At 36.8% G+C, this 20050-nt stretch overlaps 1 protein-coding gene across 3 annotated transcripts in view; it reads left to right on the plus strand.

The window, feature by feature from the left end:
• COBLL1 (cordon-bleu WH2 repeat protein like 1) overlaps positions 1–20050 on the plus strand; it is a 77397-nt gene that overhangs the window by 48555 nt on the left and 8792 nt on the right. For all 3 annotated transcript variants that reach the window (XM_053948033.1, XM_053948034.1, XM_053948035.1), the window contains exons 5-11: positions 1296–1334; positions 2204–2298; positions 2423–2662; positions 10735–10879; positions 11828–11896; positions 17022–17280; positions 19723–19808. In XM_053948033.1, coding sequence (XP_053804008.1) covers positions 1296–1334; positions 2204–2298; positions 2423–2662; positions 10735–10879; positions 11828–11896; positions 17022–17280; positions 19723–19808 — 933 coding nt within the window. The remainder of the gene's footprint in view (positions 1–1295; positions 1335–2203; positions 2299–2422; positions 2663–10734; positions 10880–11827; positions 11897–17021; positions 17281–19722; positions 19809–20050) is intronic.

Below are 20050 nucleotides of genomic sequence, written 5' to 3' on the forward strand. Positions count from 1 at the left end.
TGAAAAGAAGAAATGTTAGAGAAAATTAGTTTTCTTTAAGATAATTTAAAATTTTAAAAGCATTAGAGTATTTGGATGGTCTTTGTCTATTTCTGAGTGCTTGCTAATTTTAAAGATTGTGAAGGAATAATAATTGTCTTTTTAATTCTGGTCCAACAGGGACACAACTTTCTAATATTTTGTACAGATATTCCTAGGCCAGAATTTAACTTCATCTGAACAAGTGACAGGTTTACTATACTGTAATTAAAAATTTTGTACAGCATGGTTTGTTCCATCTCAGACATTTCTCACGGGAAATTTTACCTCAGTGTGGAAAGCAATAATAGTGATTGACTCACTCCTGGTATTGACCACTGTTTTATTCGCTTGATTTTATTTCTGCTTAAAACTTGTGGGGCTTGTTGGGGTTTTGTTTGTCTTTGCCCCTCTTTCTACCTAAATATGGTAACATTACTGTTTGGTCGTTACAGTGTCAAGAGTTTTCTCAATTTACTTGCTAAAGGTCAGAATGACAAATTTGGACAGTATTTCATTTTTGCATAGAGAAAACAAAAATGAAGTATCTTTCTCTTCCATACTGGAAACCAACAAATTTTAATTTGCCTAAATGTGTTACTTTGACTACGTGTGCTCCCAAGCGCATTATTTATTTTTTGTCTGGTTATTTACTGCTTTCATCTGCAGACTGGAAAAGCTGCTTTTTGCATGATATGATGTGTGTTTTACTTGAAGCAGGAACCAAAAATCCTTAGGAGCACATACCAGGGCATATATGCTTTCTACACAGCGGTGCCCTGCTAGGAAATTTAGATATTCTTAAGTTCTCTTAATATGAAGTAGTTCAGCATTTCAATTTTGCAAACAGGTTCAAACCTCTGAATTTTCCATTATCTTTATGAAAGGAAATGGTGAGGTGTATGTTTTACTTAATATAATTTAAGTTCAAATTTAATTTTATTAATATTATATATTAATTTCACATTCCTTTTTGTTTTCCAAGTTTGGGCTGCCTAACCATCCAAACCAGAGCATACTGATTTTTCTCTTTGCTTCAGAAATATAAGTGAAGCCTCCCTACTTACGTACACAGTTGCAGTCTGTGTCTTCATGCTCAAGTTCTGGAATGATTTAAGTATTAGGTGTTAAAGATGCACATCCTTTTACTTCTGCAAAGTACCCAGTTAATTTTTCACTAATGTTGAAGATCCAGCATGGCTTTCTGTATTTGTATGTTGTTACTACATCCTTGATTCGGATTCACATTTTCTGTCTTTCTTTTTGTCTTTCTGTAGCCACATCACCAGTTGATTTAAATTTACCATCTTTTCAAGGTATGATTTATTGAAATAGGCAGTGAAACTTAGCATTTACGGAACATTAACACCTGCTCCTATTACAACATCTGCTTAACTGTGACATGAATAATATCTCTGTCCTATCTTAAATGCATATTGCAATGATAGTGCAGAATTGGATATACACAACTGTATAGAAAGTATTTTTGTATAGCTTTACCCTAGATCAATTTATTCAGAGTCATGTTTATATTGATACTTTTACCAGACTTGCTGATTTCTATTGCTCATTACATGTGCATTCAACAGGATTTCTTTAAGAAAGTTCATTCTAGTAAAATTTTTAAAATGTCAGTCATGAGATTTCCAAATCCTCTGCATGAATAAAACAATTTAAGGAGGATAAATTCTGCAAGATAAGAAGAATAGATTTGACTGTTCTTACTATGACTGCCATGTAGTTATGTGTGCACTGATTGAGTGTTTGGGTGATCTTTCTCCATAGCTACACCATGTGCAGCCTGGGGCCTGGCTTGTCCCACTTCACACTTTGCCATAAATTTAAGCCACTAGGAATGGAGAGCTGAAAAGTCTGATGCTCTTTTTCCCTTTTACTACCTTTGTGATATGAACCGTAGCGTATGACAAGCAGGGTGGGCTGGATTATGTGCTGGTATTAGGAGCAGCTGAAACTCATCTGCCCTGAGTACTGAGAAGGAGAGGAAGAACATGGATGCTAGGCAAACTGTTCATTTTGTCACACCTAGAAAAATTATTAATATAGGTGATTTATGTTGTGTTTTGTGTATCATTGCAAGAGATTTATGACACGGTGAAATAGTAAGAATGCAGGAGAAATAATTTCTGCACAAAATAACATGCAGAACTATTGTTTTCTATTTTAGGCTCCTACCAATCTGAAAACATAGATGTTCTAAAGGAGAAAGAAAACAAAGGATTTTTCAGCTTTTTTCAACGAAACAAGAAGAAAAGAGAACAAGTAAGGTGTAACTTTGTATAAGGAAAGCATCTAGAAACATATTCAGATTGAGCAATCAATACTGTTGATTATTTTCCAGAAAATATATGCAACTTTGGTTTCTTTTTATTTCCCACACCTCAAGGCTGCCAGTGCCCCAGCAACTCCATTGATGAGCAAGCCAAGGCCAACATTCATCACGAGATCTAACACTGTCAGCAAGCAGTACGACTCAAGCACTCTGCCAGCAGAAATGCCGAAGAAACGGAGAGCTCCTCTGCCGCCCATGCCCAACTCTCAGAGCGCTCCCCAGGAGCTCGCACGAGCCCAAGACAGACCTGAATCTGGTATTGTGAAATCCAACAGCTTTAATAGGAATGAGCAGGTGAGTTACATTTGCTTCACTTCTCTTAAAAAGTACAGACACAATAACCCTGATAACCTTGTTGTTAATATATGATGAGGCTTGAAATAAATGGAAAATAAACATGAAGTAATTGCTTTAAAAAATTTTAGCTAGAAAATAACTATAAAAATTGAATGATGCATTCCTTTTAAACTTTATAACCAAGAGTAGCTGCTGTACTTTGAAAAGGTGACACTAACTTCTTATAAAAATTAGTCTTGTAAGCACCTTTTTGTTCTTTTAGATGAATACTTTATATATTTAAGTATGAGAAGGTGGTCTCACTTTGTTATAACTAGTAATTTGGGTTAATTATTCCTGTTAATTTTGAATGTTTTAGTTACATGAGATAATGAGTAGTTTGTTCTTTACACTATATTGTAGAAAAAGTGGACATGGGGAGCAGTCTAAACATTGTTCCCAGCAAGTTAAAGTAAGATTTTTATTTTAAAAATTGGGCTGTATTTTATTTAAGCAATGAGATCTGGGCTACATATTTGAATAACCTATATATATCCCGTGGCATGCAGAAATTCTGCCTGTTTGTGAGAGAGAATTCAGTCTATTTGTGAGAATGTGTGAGAATTGATGCATTAACTGCTATCCTGGTATTGCACATATTGTCAATTGTGAATTCCAATAAAAGATCAAGGTTAAAATTTTTGTTATCTATATTTTAAAGTTTATTTCCTAATTTGCTTTGAATACAGTATCTAAAGGTGGTCTTTGGATATGAGGTTATTGACGTGCTAGAAAAATTAAATGCAGAACTAAATGAAGTCCAAGTCTGAGGAATTAATTTTGGGTTAGACTTGGCAACAAGAAATTTCAGACTGTGACTACCTTTATACAATGATTTAGTCTTTCACTGATGCACAGAACCACAAGAGAGCACTGTTTAACAGAAGTTCTGCTTTTATGTATTGTGTCCTGCTGAAAAGCTTTATCATTTGAAGAAGATAAAAGTTTCTCTCTGAATTTTAGTAAAAGGAATCTTTGGGGGAGTAAGAAAATAATGATTTTTTTTTTTTTTACTTCACCATATTTCTCTTTTAATTGAGTTTAATTTCTTAAAAAATAGCTTATTAATGTTAACATGCTTTAAATTATTAATATCCTATTATGTCTAAAAGTAATGTATGACTGCTTGGCTGTCACTCAAACAATTGCTTAGATTTATTATTTTGTACTGACTTTTCTTAGTGATCTAAAGTGATCTGACTGAAGTTGTATAGCTTACAAAGAGAGGACATCAGATCAAGTTATATTTTTGTGTATATTTTCTATTTTGTAGTACTTTGTGCAACTCACTTGAAATTTAGAGGCCTTTGGCACGCTTTTTTTAAGGTGACTTCTCACTCATTAGGATTTGATTGCACAGTGATTTATCAGAAAATGTAGGGCTTGGGACTTAAATGTGGACAAATATTAACTCTTTCCTTTGAATTTTATTAAATCAAATAAAATATTTTGTCTTGTGGTATCTACCTTCCTACCATCTAATGAATGAATTTGGCATGGTACATATTGCTCAGCTTGATCAGGGAACTCCTGATAAGGATCCCGTGGGAGACTTCCTTGGAGAATAAAATTGCTGCTTGGAAGAGTACAGAGACATCTTCAGAGACAGCCTTCCTGCAGTACAAAAGTAGTCCATTCTCCTAAGTGGGAATAGGAATAGACATAAAAACAAACACTTAAATGTTTTTAAACAGTCTTATTTAAATGTGCTACTGAAAGAACTCAAGTTCAAAAATAAAAGGGGGCAGAACATTTCCCAGACAGAAATACACAGATACTTTTTGGACGCGCGATGGTTCTCTTAGGAATGCAAAAGCAAGCCTGGAGCTACAAGTGGCAGAAGATGTTATGAGCAAGAAATTTGTAAATTAGTGGCAAGCAGAAATCCGAGGATAAAGGATGAAGTAATCTACCTCTTATTTTAGCAAGATGTTCATCACAGTCTACCTCAATTTTTTTTTCTTGAAAAAGTGAGATACAAACCGGACAGAAGAAACACAAGACAGGACAAAAAGTGGCTGCAATTCAAACAGTGAGGGTAATGGCTCCAAGTCAGACTGGTTGTAATGTGGAGTTCCCAAGAAGTTGGTAGTATGGCCAATACTGTTAAATATCTTTATAAACAATCTACATCATGGAACTGAATCCACTTTCAACAAACTTGAAGTCGGTACCAAAATGGGCAGAGGCAGGTACTCCAGCCACCACTCAGGGAGGCAGTGACAGGCTGAGATTTAAAAAAAGATGCATATGAAATTCTCTGTCTGGAGTGAAGCACAACTTCTGTAGCACCAGTAAGCACCAGTTTCAGCTGGGGTCTGGTCACGTCATCCTCCTTGAATCCAGTAAACTCAGTAATTTATGCTACACCTGCACTACTGTGTCCAGATTTGCTTTCTGTAGTTCAAGACAGAGACAGAAAACAGGCCACCATGATGTTTAAAGATTTGGAGAAAATAAATGTTTTAATGGAAAGAAGGCTCAGATAGTATCTAATCACATTCTTCTGATATCTGAATGGTGCTACAGGGGAAATCTGAAGTATATTCTTCACAAGGGTGCATATGGCAGGATGAGAAACAATGGGTATTAGCTTCTCCAGAGGAAATTCCATTCAGACTGAAGAACAAAACTCACCACTGTGAGAACTGACTGTTGGAATAGGTCACTCATAAGAAATGGCAGAAGTTTCTTTGCTGGTAATGTTTGAGATGTTCCTTGGCAGGCTGTAGCAATAACCAGTAAAAACGTGTAAGAACTTGTTTTCAACAGAAGGTTGGACCGAATTATTTCCAAAGGTCTTGCTTAATCCTGATCAGCTCTCAGAATATGAGGCCAGTACAAAGGTCACACTAGATCACAAGTATTTCATTGGAAACAATATAAGAATTTGGTCTGTCATATTCTCTGCTGTTGAAAATGTGTGTATTGCTGGTAGGATTTAGTCTTGCTCACCAGGCTGATTGATGTGTTCACTGGGATATTTAGCATGTCTGGGAATTTCGCTGCAACTTCAGTGTCCAATGAAGTTAATTTACAAAAGTGAAGATACACTTTTTTTAAGGGTTACTTCTTATCTCTCTTTGCCCCGCAAGAAGCATTTCATTGCAAATCATACTGCTTTTAACAATGCCTAAGTTCCATAGCCTGCCCTTCAGTTTACTCGGCAGACTGGATACATACTTTATTTCTTCTATTGACCAGGAAGACCATCTGCATGGGTCCCATTAGGGACAAATCTCTTTTGTAACATCCACAAGGAAGACAAAGTGAAATGTCACTTTTGCCTGGATGAACTATCTGCCTAGGTTTGAGAGAAATGTGTCAAAGTAGTAATATCAGACAACAGTGAAATGAGCCGACTATAAGGGAACAGAGTTCTCACTGTTGTCTTTCTTCAAATTCTCAACATATTGTAGTCCAGTTTCTCACAGTATGAAAAAGGGTTTTAATGTTTACTGTTTGTAGTTTCTCTGCTAATTTTCCATTAAAGAAACTGCTTTCTCTTTGTGTGAATAGTTAATATTCTGATAGGAGGGCTGGAATTTTTCTGCCTCTATTTAAAGGTGATTATAGAATTAGTTTTTAGGGACATGGTCCTATTTTTAGGGGAGAAAACAGTACAGTGGATGACAGGGTACCTTTTACAAGTTATTACTTAGCATGATTTGTTTATTTTTTTACATGAGATTTGGAAGATGCCTAGTGAGCTTAAATGGTTAGTGTTTGTCCAGCAAATTTCTTATGTTCAATCAAGTGGGAAATGAGCCTGTTAGTCTCTAATATTGAAATCTCTCACTTGTTTGTCAGTTCTAGTTCTGGGCAAGATGACTTTGGTCAGAAGTATGTTTAGAACTAGCAAGTTCAAATACACTGGCAAGTAGAGAGGACTCTAAAGGGCTTTTGCAAAGTGTTGTATAATTTAGTGTATCTCCACAGTTTTCATAAAAATGACTGCAGTTTTCTAGTAATAACACTTCTTTAGAAGAAAAATATTTGATTATGCCCAAAATGCCAGAGCTGATTTTCTTCCTACTGCTTTATTTATAAAAGCTAGACTGATACAGCTGCATTTTATCCCATTAATGCTTCTCTCCTTACCCTGTGTACAGTTATTGTTAGGCACATGTGTAAACTATGCTTGGGTAGGAACAAGTCAAGATTTTTAGTTAAAACATTTACAGTTTAAAATAATGGATAGAACTTCTCAATCTAGAAATACAAATTGCTATTACTTACGCAACCCTAGCTCCTACAGAAATCTAAATCTCCAGGCTACCTCTTAAAAAAGAAAGGGAAGAAGAAGATGGGAGAATGGGGGAAGGGTGGGAAGAAATTAAACCATAACGTACTTCTGAAAATATCTTTTTAGCCAGTGTCCCAGGACACCTTAGTTAGGATTTCTGTGAGGGGTGAGTTCCAAGCTGAAGAAATTACACCAGAGGCTTCCTTGCCTGCAACTTGATGGTCAGCTCTTTAAAGGAGAAGTTGGGCAATGATGCATTGAGCACTATGGACAGCAGGGAAATTTTGGGTAGAGTCAAGGAAGAGAGTGCTCAGGACTACCTAAAGTTTGCATGAAGATAATCTGATATTATTCTGAAATGTTTCAGAATTGGTGATGAATGTTGTATGCATCCACTTTTCAGTATATCAAATGCATAACTTTACTCTTTTATTGTATTTGCTTCTGTATCAGCAAGATAAATCCTAGGGGAAAGTAGTCATATTGGTTGTTTGGAGAGAATATCACCAGCTGAGTTTCTTCAAATACATTCTGTATGTCTTTTCTTTCCAATAGATTAGAGGTGTATTACTTCCTTTGTAGTACTTAGGATAAGTTCAAGTATTTTGGTAAGCTTAAGCCATGTAATAGAAGCTGAGTGCATGAGTTATTGTAGGAGCAGATACATATTTTTGCTGTTACTCCTTGGGCATATGCCTGCATACAGAAAGGGAAGAAAGAAATATTAGCAATAGGAGTAGCAATGTGCTTTGCTATCCCTGCATGATACAGTCACTTATATATCTCTGTTAAACGTAGATGTGTATGGAGCAAAAGAGGTAGGATGTGATATGAAAATCTCTGTCTAGTGACCCTTGGTATGAAGTAGGCTTTCCAGCACACTGAAATGCCCCACAATGTTAGTAATGTTCCCCACAATGTTCCCAAATGCTTTTTGGTTTTTTGCTTCCATTGCAGCTTCAAAATTACTGTGCCTTGATTACCTTTATTTGCTTTTTTTGAGATGAAAGGAAGGGCAAGGTACTATGCCACCGCTTACAGAGGCTGGAACTTGGGAAGCACTGGTATCTACTAGTGTTTGCTTTGGGTGGGATTTGGTGCCAAATTTGAGACTAAAAAGTTTTCATATCCACCCTTGCTTGTTGCAGGATGAAGAGGGTGTATGGTGTTAAAAGTAGAACTCCTGCATACACTATAAAAGTTATGACAGAGTTCACTGGTGTTTCTGCAAAAACACAGTTAATTACTTTAGTGATCCTAAAAAGAATTTTAATTTAAATGTAACTGATAAAGCACTGGTTATCATAGGCAGTTGGTATGACACATGAACACCCAGATGTATATTCCAAAGCTTTGTCAGATATGTCTTAATAACGTAATTTTAATTTTTTTCCATCTGTTTAAAGTACTATTTTCACATTACAGCCTTTGTTAGGATTTGAAAGCTCTTAATATTCATATGTTGAATAATTCCTGAGAAAATCTGTTCAACACTTGAACCTTAACTGGAACATTTAGTACTTACTTGAAATCTCTCTTTGCAAATTGTTTGTTTCTTTGGATGCAAAGGGCAGTAGAAAGACTTATAAAAATCTTCTAGTAGCATTTGTGCTCTTATGCTGAGAACATTCCCCCCCCCCCACACACACTTGTTGTGTGCAGAAGGGAACTCTGGTGACATCTGCTCAGCCCAGCGAGCGTGCGCAGAGCTCGGTGCCAGCCGAGTCGCTGAGGGAGCCTGTGTGGAGCACAAGAGGTGCAGCCCTTGGAACGGGGAAATGTGCTTTTGTGCAGAGCAGAGGAGCTGCAGCCTGAGCACAGCTGCCAGAGAGGAGACAAACACAACTGCCCAGCTGCGAGGAGGAAATGCTTCAGCAACAAAAAAAGCCTTATTTGGGGAAATAATATTGTACTTGATATCCCCTCCTGAGTAAAAAGGCTGAATACTATTAATTATTTTTACTTTTTAAGACCTATTTTGGAACTGTGAATAAGAAATTATAAAAGCGTAAAGTGTTTTTTGTTGTGTGACGTTTTAATCTAGAAACTGTCTTGTTTAAAAACTACTCAAGCATGCAAGTATTTTTAATTAGGAGTGCTATGTTCCTATCCTCTGGTGTTCTTAAAAGAACATTTCACCTTGTGCTTTGCATTTTCTCCCTTAAACCCTGACTCTTGCTTTGCTGTAAAAGGTTTGAGTTGCTGCTTTGGCATTAGAGTGGTGGGTAGAATTGTGTGTACATTTTTGGGCAGTGGTGCTCCTTGTAATGCAGTATCTGTGGATCTGTTGTACCTGATATCAGAGTGGGACAAAGCAGATGACTGAGGGTGTCCAGGGTGGCTCAGAGGATAGTTTTTCATTCAAAGCTCTGTTCATTCATTCAGGTATTGTACTGCAATCTCACAGGAGCTGCCAAACACTGCCTGACAGATGACACCTTTTTCTGTTGTCATTTTCTTTATAGATTTGATTGTATATAACCAAATGTGGTAGCTTTTGGTCTTTAATATCCCACTTACTGTGGAATCTTTGGATATTTGTTCAGTGGTAGCTTTCTAAATGATAAGCATCTTTTTACATGGAAATTGACACAATCAACAATTCTATTGTCTGATGTTTTTGAAAGGATTGTCAGTGAAACAAGAATATGTGGGTGTCTTTATGCCTTCTCTGTTCCTTGATATTGTGCTTTGTGAGGTGGGCTGGTTAACTGAAGCACAGAGGAGTTCTCTGGAGATGACCTCACACCCAACTGCTGTGTGGATCCTTCTAGACAGAAATGAATGCCACTGCAGGATTTTATTTTATTGTTGAGGAGACAAGTGATAGGAATCAGAATTACTACAGAAACAGGCAACTGTGTCCAGTTCCAAAATGCACTCTTTTATTGCTGGGATCCTGAACATTGTCTGTCTAATAGATGTGGATATAATTTTCTTCAGCATAAGGCATATGCATATGTAGTTAAGAATGGAGGCAAATTTACAACCACTGTCTTTCTGAGACAGATAATGTGTTTCTAAAAACAGCTTAAAATGCGATTGGACTGCTATATCATAAAAATATGAGGTCTTCAGCAGGTATCCTTTGTCCATTTAAAATTCTTTGGATTATTTGTGAATTAAGATTTTTTACTTTTGCTACAATAATGAGGACACTACTATGCTGTAACATCAGTAGATACTATAACTTTTTTTTTGCAACTTTATTAAATTTACTAAATTTTAACTAAATTTAATTTCATTAAATATTTTAAGACAGTCATACTTGTTAAGTTTTGAAATCAGGCATTCCAAAAATTTTTATGAAAGTTCAGATATTTCAAGGAGGGAAAGAAATACATGCTAATTTATGTATACAGGCCAATTAAGACTGCTGTTGAAAGAATGGGGAAGGAAACACTGTGTTATGTCGTTGTGGTAGGATGTAGTTGAAACTTCTTTCCACAATGATTTTAGCTACTTTTAGAAAATATTTATATTTTGGGTTTGTAGAATAGCCTTTGGGCATAAAAAAATTCAAATTCTCTTTTAGACTATATGCAACAATTGATTTTCTTTTATTGCTCTATGTTGCACATCTGAATATATTCAATTACTCGAGAAAATCTTTTTTTTTAAACAACTCCTTGGAGGAATTAAGATGAAAAACACAATACATTTGGTAATGCATTCTCTCTTTCCCAAATGAATTTTGTATATACTTTTGGAGAATACTTACTGGAGCTATTTCACTGTTTTGCACTGATTGCTAATAATCTTGCTGCCCTGTGTCCCTTCGCAGGCCCCTGTGGGATTAGTGCGGAAAGGTTCCCTGCCGCTCAGTGACACTGCTTCTGTGAACTCCTCGCTACGCAGGATGAAGCGCAAGGCGCCCTCACCACCCTCCAGAGCACCAGAAGATCAAAGTGAAAGCAGTAATGAGCCTGGTAATCTTTTTATGCTGTTTAATTGGAAGGCAACAGAAAGTATAGCTGACTAAACATTAAGGTAATGCCACCTTATGAGATCAGAACCTCAAGTGAGCAACCACAAAACTGCAGATGGAAAGAATGCATTTACTTCTGTTACCTCATCAACTGGGGAAGCCTCAAAGCAGCACCCAGGTGGGAACCCAAGTGGGAACACCAGCACCGCAGAGCTCCATCCATGCCAGATGATTGCCAAACCTGCTCCCTTCCTCTGTGTCAGGCATTCACACAGGTGTATTTACCACAGTGCTTTGATCTTACCCACAGCAGGGCAGGAATCTCTAGCATGCCCCATAAGATGCCTTGTAAGTCTTCACAGGCCTATGTTATCTGAACACAGGTGTTCCACTTGTCAAACACACACGATTAAAGAGCAATTAATATCCTATATGTGGGATTTTGCACCCCTACTGCAAGTCACTTGAGTGTGTTTACAGTCCTCCTCATCAATGTTCTGTTATTTTCCCACAAGTAGAAAGAGAGGTATTTAGAGCATGCAAATCAGAAACAGACCCAGACAATACCAAATTAATTGTAGTTAGGTTAAATATAGAATAATGTTTATGTTGCTCAGGTGAACTGCTTTGGGTGAGGAGAAAAGATTAGCTTCTCTGGATCAGAGAGAGTATAATAACAAATGAACTGACTAGAAGAATATTAGAGAAAGTCCATTTTTTTTTTTTTTTATAATTCCTCCATTTGATCAAAAATTCAGTTTTCTGGTTCAGAAACACCTAAGAGTTGAGATTAAAATATCTGGAAAATGTGACAATGAACACTAATTGTTTCAGAAAAGTTTCTTGACGGAATCACTAGTCTGTATGACCACAATCTAACATTTTATCTAGAACTTTTGTTGGTGCTGAAACTGAGAGATGGTAAAGGTTGTTGCTTCACTTTTTGCAGTAACAGAGTCAACAGAATCAGCCTCCACTAAAGCAGAAGGAAGAGCCATTGAAATGCAGCCTGAAACAGGTTGGTTTTTTCCACAAAAGTACTGATAAAATTTACTTCAAAGCAAGTTATGATAATTCATAGCAATAAATTACTATACTATCGATGTATCATAAAAATAGAACCAATTTTAATGCTTCAGATCAAATTTGAAGTAAAAATGCGTCTTTCTAAAATAAGAATATTTTACCTTTGTTGTCTACAAAAACAAATACAATATACTTTGTATTTCTATCTGTGCTTTACATTTGATAAACTAAACATTATCCCTGATTTCTCTCTCTCCCTCTTCCTTACAAGTTACAGAGAAGAACTATCCAGAATTTCTGTGTTTTTTTTTTTTGTACTGCCTAAGATTTTTAAAAGCTAAAGCCCAGTGTTGTTTTTAGAACCCTGCCTTGTGTTGCCCTTGACCTGCTTAGCATAGAGGCAGGAGCAAATCTGTGCCTGGCTTTTGGTTGGCATCTGAACAGCCTTTGAAAACATAAGTTGTAAATCTAAACTGAATACATAAATAGTTGTTTCTACATTAAATTATTTGTTGGGTGTTATGTGAAAAATGTGATTTATGAAAGTATAACTGTTTAAAATACAATTATTGAGCTGCTGAACATAATGCTTTTTTAAATTTATGCACTTTGTACTGTGAAATACTGTTGTTTGTAAGCACCAGACCATGGGGTTCAGTTACAGTATACAACATCTAGAAGTCTTCTAAAATTTGCAAAAGCTTTTAGAATAATCAGTGCCAGTGCAGTCTGAAAAAATAACTCTTCAGTGCATTTAATAAGAATGAAGTATATAAATGCTAAGCCTGTGGAGTGCCACTGTCATTATATGAGGCTAAGCATTCAGTTACTGTGCTAGTTGACAGGAATTTTTAAGTAGTTTTCCAGCTGTTTTAGTCAAATTGTTTGGAGTGGTAAAACAAAAATGTACCACAAGAGCTGAAAGTCAAAAGGATGCTAGGTCTCTGGCGAAGGGGGAAAAATAAAAAGTAAGTAACTAGTAAACTTGGGCTCAGTTTGCGTTTAGGGCAATTTATGTAAATTATTGGAAAAGACATTAAGTAGAAACAATATGTAACGTAATAATTGGTAGTATGAGCCTATACTGTGGAGTCTGGGGTTGAAGATCTCACAAAGTTGTAACCTTTCCTTGTCTTTGCTGTTGCAGCAGATGAAAGAGAATAATCAATTCTGAGTGAATGATTTGCTCATTAGTACTGAATTTTGTGTGTTGAAAACTGTCCATCTACATGCAATGGGTCTAAGATGAGCAAGTTTATCATACTGTGATTTTAAATCAAGTTTTTTTGTTTTCTTGTACTTGTCCGTGCTAGAAATTTTTTCCTTTCCCATCACTGTAATGTCCAAGTGCTGTAAACAACCCTGAACTTCAAAGAAATGGCTTGTCTATTTTTCCATTGATTTAGAAACTTCTGCTTGAGGCATTTGAGTTCTGTAATTAAATATTTTAATTTAAGCTCTAATGGAAAGAAACAGAAAAAGGTAATCATCTTTACTGGGCTTAGAGCAATCTATGTTGAGCCCTTGGATTTACCTTTGCAGTTAGTGACAATCTTCAGTCTCTAGTTTTCCTCATGTCTTCATGCAGTGTCCTTTGCTGAAGACTTAATGTAGTGCAGTTTTCTTTTTAATGTACAAATAAGTCACATAGCACAGCTTCATCGCCTCTTTTTTTTCTCATGGGATACTGCTGCTCTCTGGTGGCATCTCTGAAACTGTCATGAGACCTGTGTATAAAGGGTCCTTTTAGCAAAGCCCCTCATGCTGTGAGAACCAATATTAACCTGCAGCAAAATCAGATGCAGTACACCTGTCCTATTCCTAGTCTGAATATTATCCGTGTTTGGGTATTGTTTTAAATGGATAAAATAGTTCAGTATCACTTAAATTGCAAAGTTGGACATAATTTTAACTTTACAAAAACTCAGGAGTTCCTTCCACTTGGATTAATACTGCTTTGATTGTCAGGCATCTGGGAAGCATTGTGAGTTTTTGTTTGGCTGTAACTGGCGTTCCAGAGTGCTTCTGTTATGCAGTGTTACTTTAGGAAATAAGCAAAAAAAAAAACCTAAGCTGCAAATACGGCATTACCTTTTGCCCTAAAATAAACCACAGCAAATGTTCAGTTTGCAGTGTTCAATAATGTCTGTTAGCTATGCACTACTTAGACACATATACATTATATAGTATGGAATAGGCAACATTTCTCTTGTGAAATGACAGTTTTCCCATGGTGTAAAAACAGTGTGAACATTTGGGATTATAAACTACAATTCTCTTTATCAGTTATGATTTTTCTTCACCTTCCCAAGGTTTAATTAATGCTTAGTCTTTCTAAGGAAGACAGTAAGACAGTATTCAGAACGAATTTTGAAGTCAGAGATTTTTAGAAAACTTTCCCTCAAACAAGTCCCTTGATATAATCCTATTGGTTAAGTATTTCTAAGCACCTTGTTAGGGGCTGTAGAGTCAAGAGCAGATTTGCATGATGTAGTCAGGCTTTCCAGCTCTGGTGCTTATGAGCAGGTGAGCTCACAGAGTAGCACCAGCCTGTTCTCTGCTGGGCATGGGGTATTCTTACAGCTCAAAGGAGACCTGCAGTTGGTATGTCAGTCACCAGGGGGGTGTGTGTGTGTGCGTATATACGTGTGTGTACTATCTATAGATCTACCTTCACAATGACACACTCTAACTCTAACTATATTGGTTTAGGGCTACTTAAAACCCAGTGACTAATGTCCAAGAGAATAAACTGTATGCAGTTTAAATATGGAACTACGGATAAGGTGTATAAGCAGTAAGGCAACACTATATAACCGGTATTGCTGTAAGTTCTTCCTAGCAATATGTTGCATGTAAAAGCTGTAGACTGAGGGTTTGGAAACAAATCAGAATCTGAACTGCTCCCCTGGGGAGTTACTTGCATGACGTAAGTGAAGGATGGTTGTTAAATGTTGTTTGTGTTCAAATGTATTCAGGTTTTATTTTGCTGCAGCAGTGACGGCCCAGGTCTGGAACAAGACCCAGTAACAGATGAAAACCCACTAGCAAGCAGGGCTGATCTTATGCTGACAGATGAGGTAGAGCATTTTTTAAGTGTGAGGGCTGTTTTTGTTTGGTATTATCCATTTGTTGGTCAGGTTAGTTGACCCCAACGCTCGGAAGTGTTTCTAGCACAGCAGAGAACAGAATTTCACATAGCAGGAATGTCAGGAATGTCTCCTACCAACCCAAGCTAAATTTCCATCCCAGGAGTATAGATACAACTCAGCTTTTGTTACACTCCTCTCCAGAGGAAAAGCAGCAGAGAAATGCCAGCAGTGCCTGGGCACAAAGCCATAGCAGATGCAGAATGCTTCCATTTTTCTTGTCAGAAGTCCTGGCTATTCTTTGTTGTCTAATTCAGGTTTCCATAGAGCATTTAGACTGAAAATCTCAGTATTTGTTCCTGTCTTTGGTGATGGCTCAGGCCCATGGTTTAATAGGTCTCACCAGTGAAGGAGGCAATGTTCTGGAGAACCAGTTATGGGCTGTGGGATAATCTTAGCTGGTTCAGTGTTTGCTCACATTCTGTTATGCTTTGTTGATTTTGACAGATATATATTTAACTTGTCACACATGAAATGATACTGTCATCACCAAAATGATCCCCCAAAGTGTGAGGCTGCTGGGTATGAGTGTTCCCTAGGTGGAAAAGGGGTTGGTGGACAATGAAAAGAAGAAGGGCCCTTATAACTAGTAAACCTGTAGGAGTCCTTATAGTACCAGTGTGACATATTTGTATGTAGCTGTGCTGAAACCACACGGAAGCAGCTCACCTGCACCACTTTGCAGTCTTGCCTTTCTTTCTTTGAGGATCTAAATTGCCTCTGCATTCAGCACTATGGCATGTGTTGATCACACTGCTTAATGTGTAAGAAAACACTATTACAAGATTGCAATATAAAACCAATAATTAAGCAGTAAAATATTTGGCTTTTGTAGTTTCTCTGTAACTCTGAATGAGTATCTTTGGTATTACTGAACTCTTAACTAATGACTCTTCCACCAAAGTTTCTGTTCTGTACTGAGCCTTTCTCCAATACATACATTCTCTTAATACTTTTCTAATAACCTTTACCTTTTCTAGAGGTACTGGAAGCATTGTAGGATACCAGCTGCTAAAAAAAAAGTCAGTCTAACATTTTTGTCAGTCTAACTTTTTTTTTTTTTCCTGTACTCTGGGATCTGCAACTTTCCAGTATTCCTTTTTGTTTTCTTTGTTGACTTTGGTTTACACTTGGAAATTTACTGATGCTGCTTAGACTGAAACCTAATTGTCCAAGTGCAAGGCTTGTCCCTAACAGGTATCAGTGCACCCAAAGCTGATGGGAGTACCCTGGTCAGGAGTATTTATTAGTTAAAGTACACTGATTTATCTGTGTTATAATCCAGCAACTCAACCTTTTAGTTTAACTGTTCTCTGGTTACAAATGTCAGTATTTTAATGGCTTAGCACTTTTCTATGAACTTTATTTTTGTACTGTAATATGAAGCACTGCACAAGACACTGTCATATGCTTAGGATGGTTATGGGAAATTTTTGATAGTGGTGGTGAAACTTGTTCAAACCATGGGCAAAATTTAGTTCTTGAACATTCCTACTCTGATATAGAGGAACTTTGCATTTTAAAACTCATTGGAGAGCTAATGGAAGTACAAGAAGTCTGGGTAAAAGCAATTGTCCACCTCCATGAAATTTGGAGTTATGAGATAAATAAAACTATATATAACAATCTTAATTCAATACTTGGGTTAAATATGGAAAATGTTTTACAGTAGGTACAGATATAGAACCAGATGGACAGTAGCATGGTGATTAGCATATTCTTGTGTCAAGAGAGAATTGAAAAGAACCAGAAAATTCTGTGAAGTCTGAATGGATCTCTTAAATTTTAAATTATTTTTTTAAATTTATATGAATTATGAAAAAAAATCAGTTTTCCTTCTTCAAACTATTTAGGCTGCCTTGAACAGTCCCTTTTAATCTACAACCTGCATTCAGAGCCATGGGTTGGTTTGAATTTTGTTGGTTTAGGGGTATTTTTACTTCCTTTTCCTTTCTTTTGTGACTGTAGATGTAAGAAGCTCAGAATACAACCTGGAAGAAATTGATGAAAGGGAGGAGATAGGTGTGCAACAGGGAGAGGACAGTGGAAGTACCAATACCTCTCCTGGGATAGGAGAGGTTACTGCAGCCTTCAGCTCTGCTGAGGTATCACTGGAAAATGACAAAAATTATCCTGCTTCATCAGCTCCTGTTCCTGGCAGTGTTCCCACAGACGACTCGCAAAGCTTCAAGGAAGAAAAACAAGAAAATATGAGCACAGATGGCAAGTAAGTACGTTTTGTGACAAAGAAAGGAGCATTGGGGGGACAATGGGGGAGGCAAATAAAATGCAGAGTGCTGTTTCATTGTGAAGCACAGAATAGAGAATTGTGAGAGAGGAATGAGCTTTAATATGCTTAGCTTTCATTGTAGCACTCTTCTGTGCACAGTAATTCATGCAGCTTTTCAACAAAAAATGACAATGAAGTGTTCTGCAGTTCTGTTTAATCTTCCCTTTCCTTACTACTCAAACAGCTGGAGCCCAGAAAAGCTGAACCCAGCTCTAAAATGCCCAGTGTATTTACCAGAGCAGCATGCTGCAAAAAATTTGGATTAATTAGTTAAATAAAAAGATACAAATTCATTCTTGCAGATGGGGGAAAATGGATACATCAGCCATTTCTGTTCTTTTGGGCAAGATTCTTATTGCTTGCATATTTGTTTTTCTTTTCCTTATATGTGGTCTTGACCTGTCTCAATCCATTTGCTCTCAGGAAAACAAGTTAATTCAGCTTTTTTAAAGAATAAACACATTAGTTTCCTTAACTGCTCTTTTTCCCTTCTGGTGATGCTGTACCTTTGCCCTTCAGCATGTTTGTTAAACTACCTGACTCAGCAGGTTTCCAACATGAGTTAGTGCCTGCTTGAAATAAATGTTGATTGTCCAGAGAAGTCCCATTGTGTTAATGTAATTCACTATTTCTCTGTTCCCTGGGGCAACTAAGTTGGCTACTGTTCCCAAATTAAATTGAAAGAACTATTTCGATTATTGTGCTGAAGCCAAAATGTGTGACTGCCCTAGTAGCCAAGAACTTTCAAGGTAGTAAAGAGAGGTTTAACTTGTATTTGAAGGGACGTTTTTGTCAGTCCAAGGCCAAATGTGGCTTTGCAAAAATCTTTGATACTCTGTCCTGGTGAATATTGTCCCAGTTGCTTGTGTGTTTCTTCTCATTGGGCGATCTTATAAATTGTCTTGCATTTGCAATTTGTCAGGCCTGTGTTATTGGGCCAGTTTGCCTAACTGTCCAGGGGATGTTTCTTTCCCTCCCTCCCTATGAATTGGTAGTAACCTTTCATGTCTTATAATCCTGGTGCTGATCAGGTAGAAGGTATAGCACACTCTGGCTTTAGAGTTTGGCAATTGCTTCCTGGATTCCAAAATGAGGAGTGGGGTTTCTCTGACATTATATTTCTGGAAAACTTTAGATAATTTTTATCTTTATATATAAAATCTAGTTACTTTGAGAAGAGTTTCTTTTTAATCCAGCCTGGGATATATGCAAAATACTCCAGTCAAAACCACTAATTTCTATAACGATACTCCATGGTATTTTGTGGATTTGGGGTTTGGTGGGTTTTGATTTTTTTTTTTTTTAAATTTCTATTAAAAATCTAGTTCAGCCTGTTGTTAATAGTTTTAGCTCAGCCACCCAGCTCTGTTAAAAGGAATGGAGCTAAGCAAGAGAACAGAGTGCAGGACTGAGCTTTAACTTTCATCCAACAATAATTTTGAGAGCATATGCTCCTGTTCAGCAGTTTATGGGACACTTATGTGTGTTTGGGACTATACAGACAACACGAGCATGGATGGTTATTGAGAAATGTATAATTTTAAATTATTCAAAGCAGATGTGTCAGCTCAAAGCACTGGTTCTGACAACTAATGCATTTGATGTGGTAAATAATTTGGATCTTCATAATGCCAGTATTTCTAACTACATATTATAAAAGTATCTTGAATAAAGTTTGAAGTTTTAATAACATTTTATCAAGAAATTTTAAAGTATTTTTTATTTACCTTTTGAAGCCAAGGTCTTAATATGCCCACCCCCAAAAAGATGAGGTTTTGATTCAGAATTTTTGCAGTTCTTTTGTCCCCACAAAATGAGGAAAATAGTTACTGTATATTTTCCAAGATGTTTAGAATGCAAGCAAGATGTTGTATGTATGTTTCTTTGCTGTTCTGAAGGTATTTCTTGAAAGGGACTACTTTGAGAAGTCTGTACTGCTCAGTTCATGTGTTCATACACAGTCAGTGTCTCATGCAACGTGGTGGGGACAAAGCCAGGGACTTGGGATTGGGGGGTGTCAGAACACTTTATATGAGTGAAGAACCATTGTGGCTTCACTGGAATGGAGTTGCTATTGGAAAGTGGTTGTTCAAACTGCACATGTAAACAAAAGGAGGGGGAGAAGACAAGGGAAGACTGATCATCTGCTTACACAGAAGCAAGTGGAGCTGCATGTCATTTTGGTAAAATATCATGGCAGCATTTCCTCATGTTTTTTTCTTTTTTTAAATCGATTCTGTTGAGTATTCCAGTGTTTGGCAGAGCAGTTCTGTTTTGTCCATCTGTGTTTGGAGAATATTGCCAGTTCTCTTGCATCATTCCTTGTGTTTGCTGAAATGAATGGTACCAGCATATTTAATGTACTGTTGTGCTTTACAGAGGACTACAGACTAAGATAAGCAGTGAGGATGCTGGATTTCAAACAGACAGGAAGCTTAAAATTTTAGATCAAAATAAAACTGATGGTGAGTAGTTCCAATCTGTTGTTAATACTTCAAGCTTGAACTTTCCTATTCCTTTGAAGAAATGGCTATATAGTCAACTCTTGGATTGTTATCCTCAGATTATTTTCTTTACACTTGCTATAGCTCTAGTGTATTTTCTTTGAGATGAGGTGGCAAGAATTGGCTGCAGTTTTGTGGGTTTTTTGGGTTTGTTTTTAATATATTTTTGTTTTAGCAGTAGTCAAAGCTGCATCGTGCTCTTA

This window comes from Vidua chalybeata, chromosome 7, assembly GCF_026979565.1.
Source record: "Vidua chalybeata isolate OUT-0048 chromosome 7, bVidCha1 merged haplotype, whole genome shotgun sequence".
Taxonomy (NCBI): Eukaryota; Metazoa; Chordata; class Aves; order Passeriformes; family Viduidae; genus Vidua; species Vidua chalybeata.